Raw genomic sequence first — 12,392 nt, 5'->3', positions numbered from 1 at the left:
ATGATTTAAAATGCTCCTTCCCCCTCCCCTGAATTACTTTCTTCTCTATTGTTCTAGAGCATATAAAGGTGATACTTTCTAGTAGGCTACCTTTAGATATCATGTGCTTTGTTCTGTTGTCAAGTTCAGATTCTTATTGTTGTTGCATTCTTTGGAAATACTCCTTTTAAACATTCGTTAGCAAAAGAGTAAATAGTCTCCTTTGTGGCTTTATATTTTGGACTGGAAAAATTAAAGCAGTCTAAATTCATGGATAAATATTTTCAGTATTATAACCATCCCATTGTCCTGTGTAAATGTTCACCTAACAATAGATAAGAAAATAACTACTTGAAAATGCAAACGAAAATGTAAGCGACTCACATTCCTCTTGATTTACAAATGCTTAATGGTTTTGCTTTAAGGCTCACGCTGTAAAGTCAGGAATTGCCGTCTAATGCCAGGGGTTCAACCTCTCTGGACCCAGAGTAGGTAGTAGTAGTTAATAAAAAGCTCAACAGCATTTTTTTTTTCAGACCAAGTCATCACAGTGTACTCTATATTTTTATTCTTGGAAGCATAAAGAGTGTTTACAATATGGTGCCTTCCTAGGATCAGAATAGTGGGGGAAAAAAAATGGAAAAATGTCCAAACATCTTTGCATGGCAATGATGGCATTACTGGTGTGTTTAATAAAACCTTTATTGGTACATTTTCCGGTATGGTGGCATTGGCAGGAACGGTCCCCCTTTGGATTTGGAACTCAGCAGCTGATGAAATACAGTAAACATTAATTTGGAATGGGCTGCCAGTTTTGGAAAGCCAGGTGACGTTTTATTATATTTGTACCGAGCAGGGACTATGTCCCATACTGCTGTAGCTTCCGCTGTCAGAGGCTTAGCTGGCATTATGGAAAAAAAAATGGCAGGCCAGAGAATCTTATCCCCTGAAATGAAAGTCGAATGCCAAATTGAAATTCCTGTAGGATTTCCGATAGCAATGGGGGAATTGAGAAGCCCACAATTAAGCATATGGGCATTAAGATAATTGTCAGATCTGTTGGCGGACATGATAGAAGACAGATGGGTACGAATCAGTGCGCTCCACTGCAGCACCCTGGGAGACAATTTGACGTTTTACCTGCCTGAGCTACTCTGCCATATTTGTCACTGAATGTACAGCACGGCATCTTACAGAGTGTTGAGCGTTGTTTTGCAGGGGACTATAGGTGTATACGTGGTCCTTCAGCGCCCTCTAGTGAAATGCATTTGGGAGTTTTGTTTTTCAAAGGTTAGTCTTCAGGTCCTAGCTGCTACCCCTGGAAAAAGCTGTGACATCTCTGGTTCCCACTAAACTCTATGGTTCCTCTCACCCTTTCAGGTTGGGGCCCATCGTGAAGATGGCGTGGCCCTGCGAGGCAGCCATTCTCTTGTGCCAAACCAGGTTCCGGTCCCACAGCTTCCTGTCCAGTCAGCAACTTCCCCTGATTTGAACCCACCCCAGGACCCTTACAGAGGTAGGTCCTCCTCGAGGGTATTTGTGACCTCACTTAAACAACAATAGGCCCAGTGCTGATCCCAAGCTTATTTGGCATTCATCCCTCAGCAAGCACTGGCAGAAAACCGAGAATCAAATTTGGTACAAAAATGGTAAGTAAATGGAATAGTATTTAGAACGTAGCCAGCTAATTGTGTTTCTTCAGTAACTGTTTTTCTCAAACAACCTCTGAAATCCTGGTACAATTTCAGTGGGGAAGGAGACCACAGACTGATGAGAGGAAATTTTATTTTAGCTATTTCCACATTTTACTCATTCAGGTCCTCTAATGTGGTTAGTTATAGCCTGAAAATCATATTTCCAAATGAATAGGAAGGAAGGAAATCGTTTTTGTTGTTTAAGATTGAAGGAAATGTAGGTACATTTTAAAAAACTGGAACTTGATTGGGTGACTTAGTCACTATTGAGTCATGCAGCCTCCTAATGATTGCCTCGCACAGCTGACTGCGAGGGGTTTTCATGACCACAGGACATCGTACAGGAAGGCGAGCTGGGCCCATGCTCCCTGTGTGACTGGCTGACCAGGTGACTAGGAGATCATTATTAAATAACATTCTCATTCTCCTCACGTTCAGAATAAAAATGGTAACACTACCACAGGAATACGTATTAGCATTTTTTACCAGTTAAAGATTGTACCGAGTGTTAATTATATATATATATATATATATATATATATATATATATATATATATATATATATATGTATGCCTCCCCATTTTTATCCAAATAGTAATAATTTGATGGATCTTTCTTTTGAAGAGCTTTTGGGTTTTCTTTGTCCTAGACAAACATTTCTTAAATATACATAAGCATGACCTGAGGGTCTTATTAAAATGAAGATTTCGATTCAGTAGGCCTGGGATTCTGTGTTTCTAATGGGCTCGTAGGTGATAAGGCTGCTCCTGGCCCGTGGACCAATGAAGTGACAAGGTTGTAGACCACACAGATTACAGAAGGCAGGAGACATGTTTCTACCTTAGAAATAAATTATTACCTTAGGGTCTAGTTTTAAAATGTATTGTGATCTTGAAAGTTGAGCAGTAAGAAAGCTAGAAATTTCTCCAGTGAGCAGCTATCTGCTTTCCATATGTAGCATTTTTAAATGCTGATTACTCTTTGAGAATAACAGAAGCGTAATTTCAGAATATCATTAGGATATCTATTGAAGTCTCGACTGCACATATTTAGCGTACTCCCTGGGAATTATATTTTAAGGACATTTTTCTATTAAATCATTGCATATGGAAGAAACTTGATATAATAGCTGATATTTACTTGGGTTCTTAATCAGAACATTGAGGTGTGTGATTTTCATGATTATGATTTTCATTGCAATTAAGTTGATGTTTTGTAGACAGTGAAATTACCATCTACTCCAAAAGATTGCAAAATAGAATTTAACCTCAGAGCCAATGCAGGGAAAACTTGTTTCTGCAGGTGCATTTCTGAAACTTCACCATATAGCATTAAAAAAAAAAAAAAAAAAAAGTGGCAGAAGGATCACAGTTCAGCAGCGTGAGCGGCAGAGCTGGCAGCCCCGCGGTCTGGCGGGTGCTGCTTGTGCATGGGGTCTTTGGTGAAGCGTTTCACCTGGCCGCTCGTTTTCCGCAGGCATGCAGCCAGGATTGCAGCAGAGCGTCTCCTCCGGCAGCTCCGAGATCAAATCCGACGACGAGGGCGATGAGAACCTGCAGGACACGAAATCTTCCGAGGACAAGAAATTAGATGACGACAAGAAGGATATCAAATCAATTACTAGGTCAAGATCTAGGTAACAGTATATAATACTGTCGCTTCATTTAATTCCTTTATTGGACTTTGATGAAGTGAACAGAGCAGGAAGAAACTATTCAGTTTTTTCCTGGCAGGTAAATCTACAGCTGAAAAGAAAATTAAAGGCCTGCTCTAGAGGTACTAATGTATCGTTTAAGATACCTGTACTCTAGTGAAGCCTGAAATGTCTTTGCATTTATGAATTTGGACCCAATGCTAATTACACAGGGTAAAAACAATTTGTAGCTGATTCAAATGCAAACGGTTGTATTTTTAAGATCATTCTCATTCTACAAATTTGGTCGGAAATGTTATTTCTTCAGTATTTCAAAAAAGAGATCTTAGTGATATTGAAAACTCTCAATTGATGTATATACAACTGTAACATTTTTCTTTCCTTAAACCTGAGTACATGTTGATTTCCCAGCTTTATCCTAAGCATATTGATTAATATGAGAGCAATACCTGAATCGCTAATTATTTTTTTTCTCCCGGATACTCCCTTCTACAGGAAATGCAACTTCAGGAAAATACCTTCTGGTTGGTTTTCTTAAATACAGTATTTGATATCTTTAAATTAGAATCTGTCTCCCTGAACTTTAACTCTAGTTGGATATTCAGATGGTTTTTGAACACCATGACACCCATGTTCTTTGCATCAGTTTCCCTAGATTGTTTTGATTTGCAAATTAAAAAAAAAAAATCATACTAAGACTACACCTCCCTTTTAAAGTCTGTCATTCTCAAGGTGATATCTAGTGTCCTTTAGGAATTAAGAACATACCACCTTTCCATATTGCCTTTGTAATTACTGAGATAAATTTTACTCTACATCCTGCCACAAGTTCCAACGCTGCTAGAAGCTTCTTGCGTGGGTCTTTCCCCATCGCTGCAGTTTCCTGCCTCTTGGCCACATGGGTAGCAAACCCTGAGGGGCGGAGCTTTCGCACCTTTCCAGGGCTTCTCCTTAGTCCAGTCAGTTCTAGGTAACCTAAGTAGTGGCCATAACGTATGTATATCAGTGGATCCTTTGAAGTTTCAGTACAACATTTCAACTCGCTGTTAAGAACCTTCTTATTTTAAACAGCCACTCTCGTGACATTTATTTACGTCTCGAAAACTAGGCAGTTTTCTTTGCCTCACTCATTCTAATTAGTTATTAGCCTGAATTCCTTTGGAAAGCAAGTTCCCATTTTCAGGCCCACTTTGTGAAAAGCATGGCCTATGTTGGATGTATAAAAACATTATTCAAATTTTTACTTTCGGGGGGGGGGGGCTCAGTGGAAACTCGACTCTGTTCTCTTTTCACTTATGACTTCCTATCCGTGCAGTGGAACATGGGCGTGAATTAATAGTTACCTTGATTTTTCTGCCATCAGCACAGGTCATGGGTGAGGGAGAGAAAGATCAGAAAGGAAGTGAGGAGGATCGGAGGGCAAAGGAGAGCCTTTTCCAGTTGCTTCAGTTCAGTCGTGTGTTCACCAGCGCATGTCTACGGCAGGCAGACTTATCTAGAAGGGGCTTTAACCTGCGTGGAGATGGGCAGAGTCTTACCGCCTCTTTCTTTGGTGTCTCCGCAAGTGTTCTTGACGTACAGAAGCCATCTTTATGTGCAGCATGTGCTTGCAACCCAAGCACACCACTTCCATCTTTGATTGGGGCCCCTCAACCGTAGTTGATCCTTATCGCAATTTGGAAGTTACCCAGATGTTCTCCAAAGTGGAAGATTTGGAGCCATTTATTTTAAGCCCGCTTTCATTAAGTGTATATTGCATTGACTAGGTGACTTCCCACGTGTCTTTTGGATCTGAAATATTTTGATTACCGTATTTTTTCTGTGAACACTTCAGATTCGTGGGATTGTAAAGTCGAGACCAACCTTCATGGTCCTTTAGATCGATGCTTGGATCTCTAGGTTAACATCGTTAGGGATGGTTGTCTCCATATTGCCCTTTACAATGGAGAACCTGTTACTTTTGGTAACATTTCCTTTTGATATTTCTCACACCCCCAAATTTCTTGTTCGTATTAATTCAGACTGTTCCACTCGGAGTTCTTCTTTCCGCTCCGCCGTCCTAAGACAAGACATCTCCCACGCTTCTCTTTTTCGCATAACCACCCATGAAAAACTCGAAGCCCTGATGCCGTGACACTTCCCTTGTGTGATGTGCTTTCCAGATGGCTCCTCATCCTCTTCGCCCTTCATTCACATGCTTCTAATTTCTCAGTGTGACACCCACAAACAAAAGTGATCTTGCCTCTCCGGACTCTACTGGGTCCAGCGCGCCTTTGATATGAATCATACGACATCTCTTCTCGCAATTAGAGAGTAGCATTTCGGCTTCATGTCTGACTCACAAGGAGGTTGTGGTCATTCATAACAAACCAGTAGATGTTTGTTTGTTGTTTTATTTGTTTTGCATACTGCATGTCAACTCATGTTTCTCCAATCCTTTTTTGGGGATCATAAGCATATATAATGTTAAAGGCCATGGAGATCTTGGTTTTCTATCCTTTTAATTTAGTACATGGAGAAAACGAGACTCCGATAACATTAAGTGGACTGACCAGGCCTTCAAAACGAGTTAATGAGGAAACCCAGATAAAGCCCTTGTCTTCACTCCCATGGCTCTGGCATCTTCAGTGGAGAGCCTTCTGGTTAATCCTGTTAGCTGCATCATGTTAATTTTGACCTAACAAAATGTTTTCCCACTGATTTATCTTTCTCAAGTTTCAGATGTCATAGTATGAATGTTAAAAAAAAAAAAAAAAGAATAAAAAGCAACTTCAGTCTAAAACTCTTTCTGAATTATGGTCATGCAGTGTAGCTTAAGCCTGAATTGACTGTGGCCTCATTTGCAGAGTGTAGCCATACTGGTGAAAGCTTTGCTTCCCTTTTTTGTCTCCCTATATTAGCATGGGTGCACTCTGTGCCCTAATTTAACCTCTCCTGTTTGGTTTGGGTCGAATGTCTAGGAGAAATTGAAGGTCTTGTGTATGGACCGTCACAGCCATCGAGAGCAGATCCAAGTTCAAGTGGGTGTAAAATTCTGCTAAGCACAAGAGCTTGAGATGAAAACATTCTCTGAATACTCTGGAAGAAAACAAAAGCAATTTGGATACCTTCTTTTTCCCCACACCATTAGAAAATGTCGCATCCCTTTTGTCCCGCAGCAATAATGATGACGAGGACCTGACACCGGAGCAGAAGGCCGAGCGGGAGAAGGAGCGGAGGATGGCCAACAACGCTCGCGAGCGCCTGCGGGTCCGCGACATCAACGAGGCTTTCAAGGAGCTCGGCCGCATGGTGCAGCTCCACCTCAAGAGTGACAAGCCCCAGACCAAGCTCCTGATCCTCCATCAGGCCGTGGCTGTCATCCTCAGCCTGGAGCAGCAGGTCCGAGGTCAGTGCAAGCCGGCCAGCCTCCTCGCAGAGCCCCGCCTGGTGCAGCTGGAGGGAGGCGTGATGGACCCACCTGCCTTGAGCAGGAGGAGATAGGAGACTGTTAAGCATCATTGAGAATATTTGTATCGATTGCAGACCATGTCTCAATCTATAAGGCAGCTTTCTTTTTCCTGTAATTAAGTTATAGGATTCTCTTATAACTAAGACGACATTATGACGCTTCCCTGTTACTGTCAGTAATCAGAGCCTAGTGTGTGCGCTTCATACACTTTCTCATACTGTAGCGCGGCTCTGCAAAGCCACCGTGCAGTTCAGCTCTCCTGGTGCCTGAGTAAATCTGTCTCCGTAGTGCACGTTTCCTAACTGTCCCTTTGTTCTGTAACGTAAAACCTGAGAAAGGGTCCCCAGACACACAGAAGAATGCGTGCTACCCTCTCCCCGAAGCCTTGCTGTTAACTAAAGGCTCTGTGCTTCACTCCTCCACAGAAAGAAATCTGAATCCGAAAGCCGCCTGTCTGAAAAGAAGGGAGGAAGAGAAGGTGTCCTCGGAGCCTCCGCCGCTGTCCTTGGCCGGCCCTCACCCCGGGATGGGAGACGCGTCGAATCACATGGGGCAGATGTAAAGGGGTGAGTGTGTTCGCAGCCTGAACCCCGCCCCCTGTACTCGCAGCAAGCCGTCAGCCTAACCGTCACGTTTTACCCATATTAGTAGATTTTTTCCACTTAAAAAAAAAAGTTTAAAAATAAGACATAAACTTCTGCAATGAATGTATTAACTAATTTTCCTCTCTTTTTTTTTCTTCTCAGGTCCAAGTTGCCACATTGCTTCATTAATACAAGAGACCACTTCCTTAACAGCTGTATTATCTTAAACCCACATAAACACTTCTCCTTAACCCCCTTTTTTTGTAATATAAGACAAGTCTGAGTAGTTATGAATCGCAGACGCAAGAGGTTTCAGCATTCCCAATTATCAAAAAACCGAAAAACAAACAAAAAAAAAAAAAGAAAGAAAAAAGTGCAACTTGAGGGATGACTCTTTAACATATCATTCAGAATGTGCAAAGCGGTGTGTGCAGGCTGAGACGCAGCCCGGAGACTGAATGGCAATCTTTCCACACTGTGGAACAATGCATTTGTGCCTAAACTTCTTTTGGAAAAAAAAAATAATAATAATTAATTTGTAAGTCTAAAAAAAAAAATATTTAATTTAAAAAAAAATTGTAAACTTGCAATAATGAAAAAAGTGTACTTCTGAAGAAAAACTACATGAACGTTTTTGTTGGTATTCAAGTCAGCTAGTGTTTCTAGTTACTGGATATTGAATAAGGGAAGCTCGGCTGCCCTAGTAACAAAACCAGCAAACGTCCTGACGACAACGAAGTGATGACATTAGCCATTCCTTAGGGTAGGAGGAACAGATGGATCTTATAGACCTATGACAAATATATATATAAATATATATATAAATATATATTAAAAATTTAGTGACTATGGTAAGCTTTTGTTCATTTGTTTCAGACTTTTTTCTCCTGTAAAAAAATAGTACTGATTAACTTTTTTAAAAGAAAGATTTTACTGTAAATACGGATTTTTTTTTTTTTTTTTTTTTTGGTCTTATTTCTGTCCCTTTTCCCCGGTTTGTTATCGTAACCTGTAGTGCCAACTCCGCTTCTGGAGGGGTAGTGCAGGACGAAATGCTGACCCTAATGTTGCTTTTCCTTCATAAATAAGTAGAAAGTTGTTTCTCCAGTCTTTTGGGAACACAGGACTTAAAAGTCACATCATGTGTAGATATTACAAGCAGCATTACCAAGACATGGCAAAAAGAGTTTGTCTGAATTGTAATGTTGCGTTTGTGACCCTATTCTGGGATTTTCAGAGGTACAAGGTTAGAATGCTACAATGTTACCACTGTGCCTTCCAATGTTTATATCATCGGAAACATAACATAATCAAAGTGGCTGTGATTTAACAAAATGATTAAAGTGTTACCTACATGTGTAGCCGAAGTAGTGTGCAGTGAGGCGTTTCTGAATACATGGTCAGATTTTTGGAAAAAAACAAAAACAAAACAAAAAAAAAAAGTAAAGTTCAAAAACCATCAAATGAGAAAATTGCAAGTAGTGTGACAGAGCTGATTGATTTTGTTGCTTTCTTGATTTTTTTTTTCAAAATGGGTTTACTACGATGTAGATGACTTAACTGCCTCCTCCTTCGTCTGAAAAAATGCCAATATTCAATCATCATGCAGCATTATATCAAGCCTTATAAGTCCTAAAGCATTAAGTTGCACTTTCTTGAGGAGGGGTAGTGCAGTATTTCTCTGGCCAGTATGAATGAAGTTTATACTTAACATATTTGATAGAAACATAGATCAAGCTATGGCACAGCAACTCATCAGATAGCTAGCTTTGACGTCTGGGCACAATTGAACCAACTTCCATCGTGAATCTTTATAATGATTGACTTTGGTGTATAGTGCAGTAAACAAATAGTGCTCCTAGTTAAGTATTTGTCAGCATCCTTTTGTCTCTAACTCGTTTCTATTTTTACAGCCACACAATCTTGGCATGTATTAAGAAAAAAAAAAAATCCCTGTTCAAGTAGTTTTTCCACCTATCAGCACTGAGTAAATGCCATAAATCCATCGAAATGGTCTAAATGTTCCATCTGTTCTCCTGTTTTGCCAGTTATATAGTAATGAAATACATTTGTAAATTTTATGCAACAAATGGCAAACGTATCATTATTTTGAAATTGTGTATGTAAAAGTTATATTTTTACATGTAGACTTGTTATTATGTGTTTTAATACATTGTATTGGTTTTTGTTTTTTTTTTAACTATGTGCTTTAAAAAAGTCTCATTTAAATGAAATAGTGAGCTACAAGAATCTGAATTTTATGTTCATTTCTGAAAATGTAAGAACAAATAAGATAGTTACCACGTGGTCATCTTTTACAAACCCATAAACATTTTGATTAGCTGTGTGTGTGTTGAAAACTGTAAATATGTTCAGTAGCGATAAAACTAAAATACTTTGATTTGTTGTTAAGTTCCTAAAATGTGGAGGTGGATTAAAACCTTAGGAGAATAGCAGAAATCAAACTTCATGAAAAGTTATTCTGAGGCTTTCCTGTGAAATGTACGAACAAAGGGGTCAAAGAAGGGCATGGAAGACATGTATACATCTCTCCCCTCCTCCTGCATAATGGAAACCACGTGTACTCTTTCCCTCGGTATGTAAAGATTTCCTTTTAGAGGTACATTCTGCACTCATTTTGTATAGTCTACCAAGGCGGGTATCCCTAGGAACAATATTATATAGGAAGCAGGTATACTTGGATCACATTCAGGATAAGTGTACAGAAGAAATTATGGTGTTTACTCTTTAGGGAACTGGAAATACTCCCTGCATAGATGTACATTTTAAGAATGGCACTTTTGATACACGTTATCATACAGGTGCTTAATAGAGCTGATTTAAAGTTTTTCAAATCTGTAAACAAAGCAAAAAAAAATTAAATTGTAATTATTTGATTATTTTTTAAATTGGTGCTTTATATTTTGTTCTCAAACAGAGTAAAAGCTGCAATTTATCGTTCACCAGCTTTGATGTATTCATTACTCGGTAATGTAATACCTCTATTGTTGAATTCCCTTTGGAAATAAGCGAAAAACTTTCTAACAGCCACCAAAAGCTGCTCACTACTTTTTTGCTTGGTGGAGAAACATGATCTGCACCTATCCATATTAATTGGGTTGTATCCCCATTAAAAAAAAAAAATGAAAGGGAATGTGGCCTTTTTAGTGTGTTTTTTCTTGTTGTTGTTTTTGTAACTATTGAACCCAGGTAAGATATTGGTATCCTGCTCTGGATTTTTTAATGAAATTTAGCAGTTAGGATTAAAGTACCATACAAAAATGTCACAAGAGTCCGTACTACGCTATATTTAAGATGACAAATAAACTGGGTTTCTGTTTAAATGACCAACTTTAAAAGCAACTTGGAACCGTTGATCCACCTCCACATTCAAGTAATTTATGAATATGCAGAATAGGGATCTGTTCATCTAGAAATTTTTACCATTTGTCTTCTGTGTAGCTGCAAGGAACACTAATGTTTATACAACTGTCAGTCCACCCAGTAATGCAACTGGTTCTAATTCAGTCTTCCGATTCCTTTTTGTTTTTCGCTTTTTTTCCTATTTCTTGATTTTCTTTCTTTGTGATCTTCATTTTGATGAGGGGTTGGGGGTGGGGAGGGAGTTGAACCAAGACTTGGGGGTTGAGAGGATTTTCATCTTGGATCCAACAGGCAGAATATGATCTGTGTCCAAAAGTGAACTTGAGTCAGGAATGAAACAATTTCAGCATAAACAAGCACAAAAATTTAGTCTGCTGGCTGACTGGAAACAAAAAAAAAAAAAAAGTCAAGATGGAATATGACGAATTCCAACACAATGGGGCACCAAGGCCTTTAGGCCTCTCTGTTTATTTCGCTTTGGTTTTTGTTTGTTTTTCTTTAGAGACACGCTCTTTCTCATGGGACTTGGAGTGGGCTCATCCTTGTGCAGTGCTGGTTTTGCCATACTCATTTCAAGTATTATAGACATATGTAATGGTGAAAATATATGAACTGTGGCCTTTTTCATTCTTGTTACTTGTGATGCAATTAAGTGAAGATAAGAGAAAAAAAAAAGCAGAGATTTACCATGTATCAGTGCCTGGCTTTTTGTTATAAAGCTTTGTTTGTCTAGTGCTCTTTTTGCTATAAAATAGACTGTAGTACACCCTAGTAGGAAAAAAAAAAAAACTAAATTTAAAAATAAAAAATATATTTGGCTTATTTTTCGCAGGAGCAATCCTTTTATACCACAAATATTACAAAAAAAAATTGTCAGATTCTGAATATTTCTTCTTTGTAGATTTTTGGAATCATTATAAGTAAAAGTTTGTTACTTTATTTTACTATTTAAAAGATGTTATTTTACCATGTGTTACTGAGATTAAATTGTATGGTAGCTTTTTTTTGTTTTTGTTTTTTGTTTTTTGGGGTTTTTTGTTTTTGTTTTTGTTTTGTTTTTTTGTTTTTTTTAGTTGTAGGTCGCAGCGGGGAAATTTTTTGCGACTGTACACATAGCTGCAGCATTAAAAACTAAAAAAATTGTTAAAAAAAGAAAAAAAGGGAAAACATTTCAAAAAAAAGATAAACAGTTACACCTTGTTTTCAATGTGTGGCTGAGTGCCTCGATTTTTTCATGTTTTTGGTGTATTTCTGATTTGTAGAAGTGTCCAAACAGGTTGTGTGCTGGAGTTCCTTCAAGACAAAAAGAAAAAAAAGAAAAAAAAAAAAAACCCAGCTTGGTCTAGGCCATTACCTGTTTCCCATCTGTAGTTAATCGATGAAGTCATGTACATGACCGTTCTGTAGCAATAAATGTGCCATTTTTATAAACTGTTTCTGACACTTGTTTCATTTCATTTTTGCATTTTCCATATAACTCTGATTCTCTTTTGTAAGTAAAACCACATCTATATTATTTCATTTTTCAAGTGTTGGAGGTATTGACAGCTTAACAAACAAAACATACAAAAAAAAAAATCACAAAAATTGAAAAGCAAAGCACATGATTGACCAAGACATGCCCTTAATGAAAATGGAATGGGAT

At 38.6% G+C, this 12,392-nt stretch overlaps 1 protein-coding gene across 38 annotated transcripts in view; it reads left to right on the top strand.

The window, feature by feature from the left end:
- TCF4 (transcription factor 4) overlaps window positions 1-12,178 on the top strand; it is a 334,414-nt gene extending 322,236 nt beyond the window's left edge. For 20 of the 38 annotated variants that reach the window (XM_036230071.1, XM_036230073.1, XM_016129101.2 and 17 more), the window contains 5 exons: window positions 1,360-1,495; window positions 3,151-3,310; window positions 6,487-6,716; window positions 7,205-7,345; window positions 7,526-12,178. In XM_036230071.1, coding sequence (XP_036085964.1) covers window positions 1,360-1,495; window positions 3,151-3,310; window positions 6,487-6,716; window positions 7,205-7,341 — 663 coding nt within the window. In that variant the 3' untranslated portion in view covers window positions 7,342-7,345; window positions 7,526-12,178. The remainder of the gene's footprint in view (window positions 1-1,359; window positions 1,496-3,150; window positions 3,311-6,486; window positions 6,717-7,204; window positions 7,346-7,525) is intronic. The other 18 variants (XM_036230077.1, XM_036230075.1, XM_036230067.1 and 15 more) reach the window with 2 other exon arrangements.
- The last annotated feature ends 214 nt before the right edge of the window (window positions 12,179-12,392 follow it).

This window comes from Rousettus aegyptiacus, unplaced genomic scaffold (genome assembly GCF_014176215.1).
Source record: "Rousettus aegyptiacus isolate mRouAeg1 unplaced genomic scaffold, mRouAeg1.p scaffold_m13_p_12, whole genome shotgun sequence".
Lineage (NCBI taxonomy): Eukaryota > Metazoa > Chordata > Mammalia > Chiroptera > Pteropodidae > Rousettus > Rousettus aegyptiacus.
The sequence above is the reverse complement of the archived record's forward strand: the minus strand, read 5'-3'. Positions and strand labels throughout refer to the sequence as shown.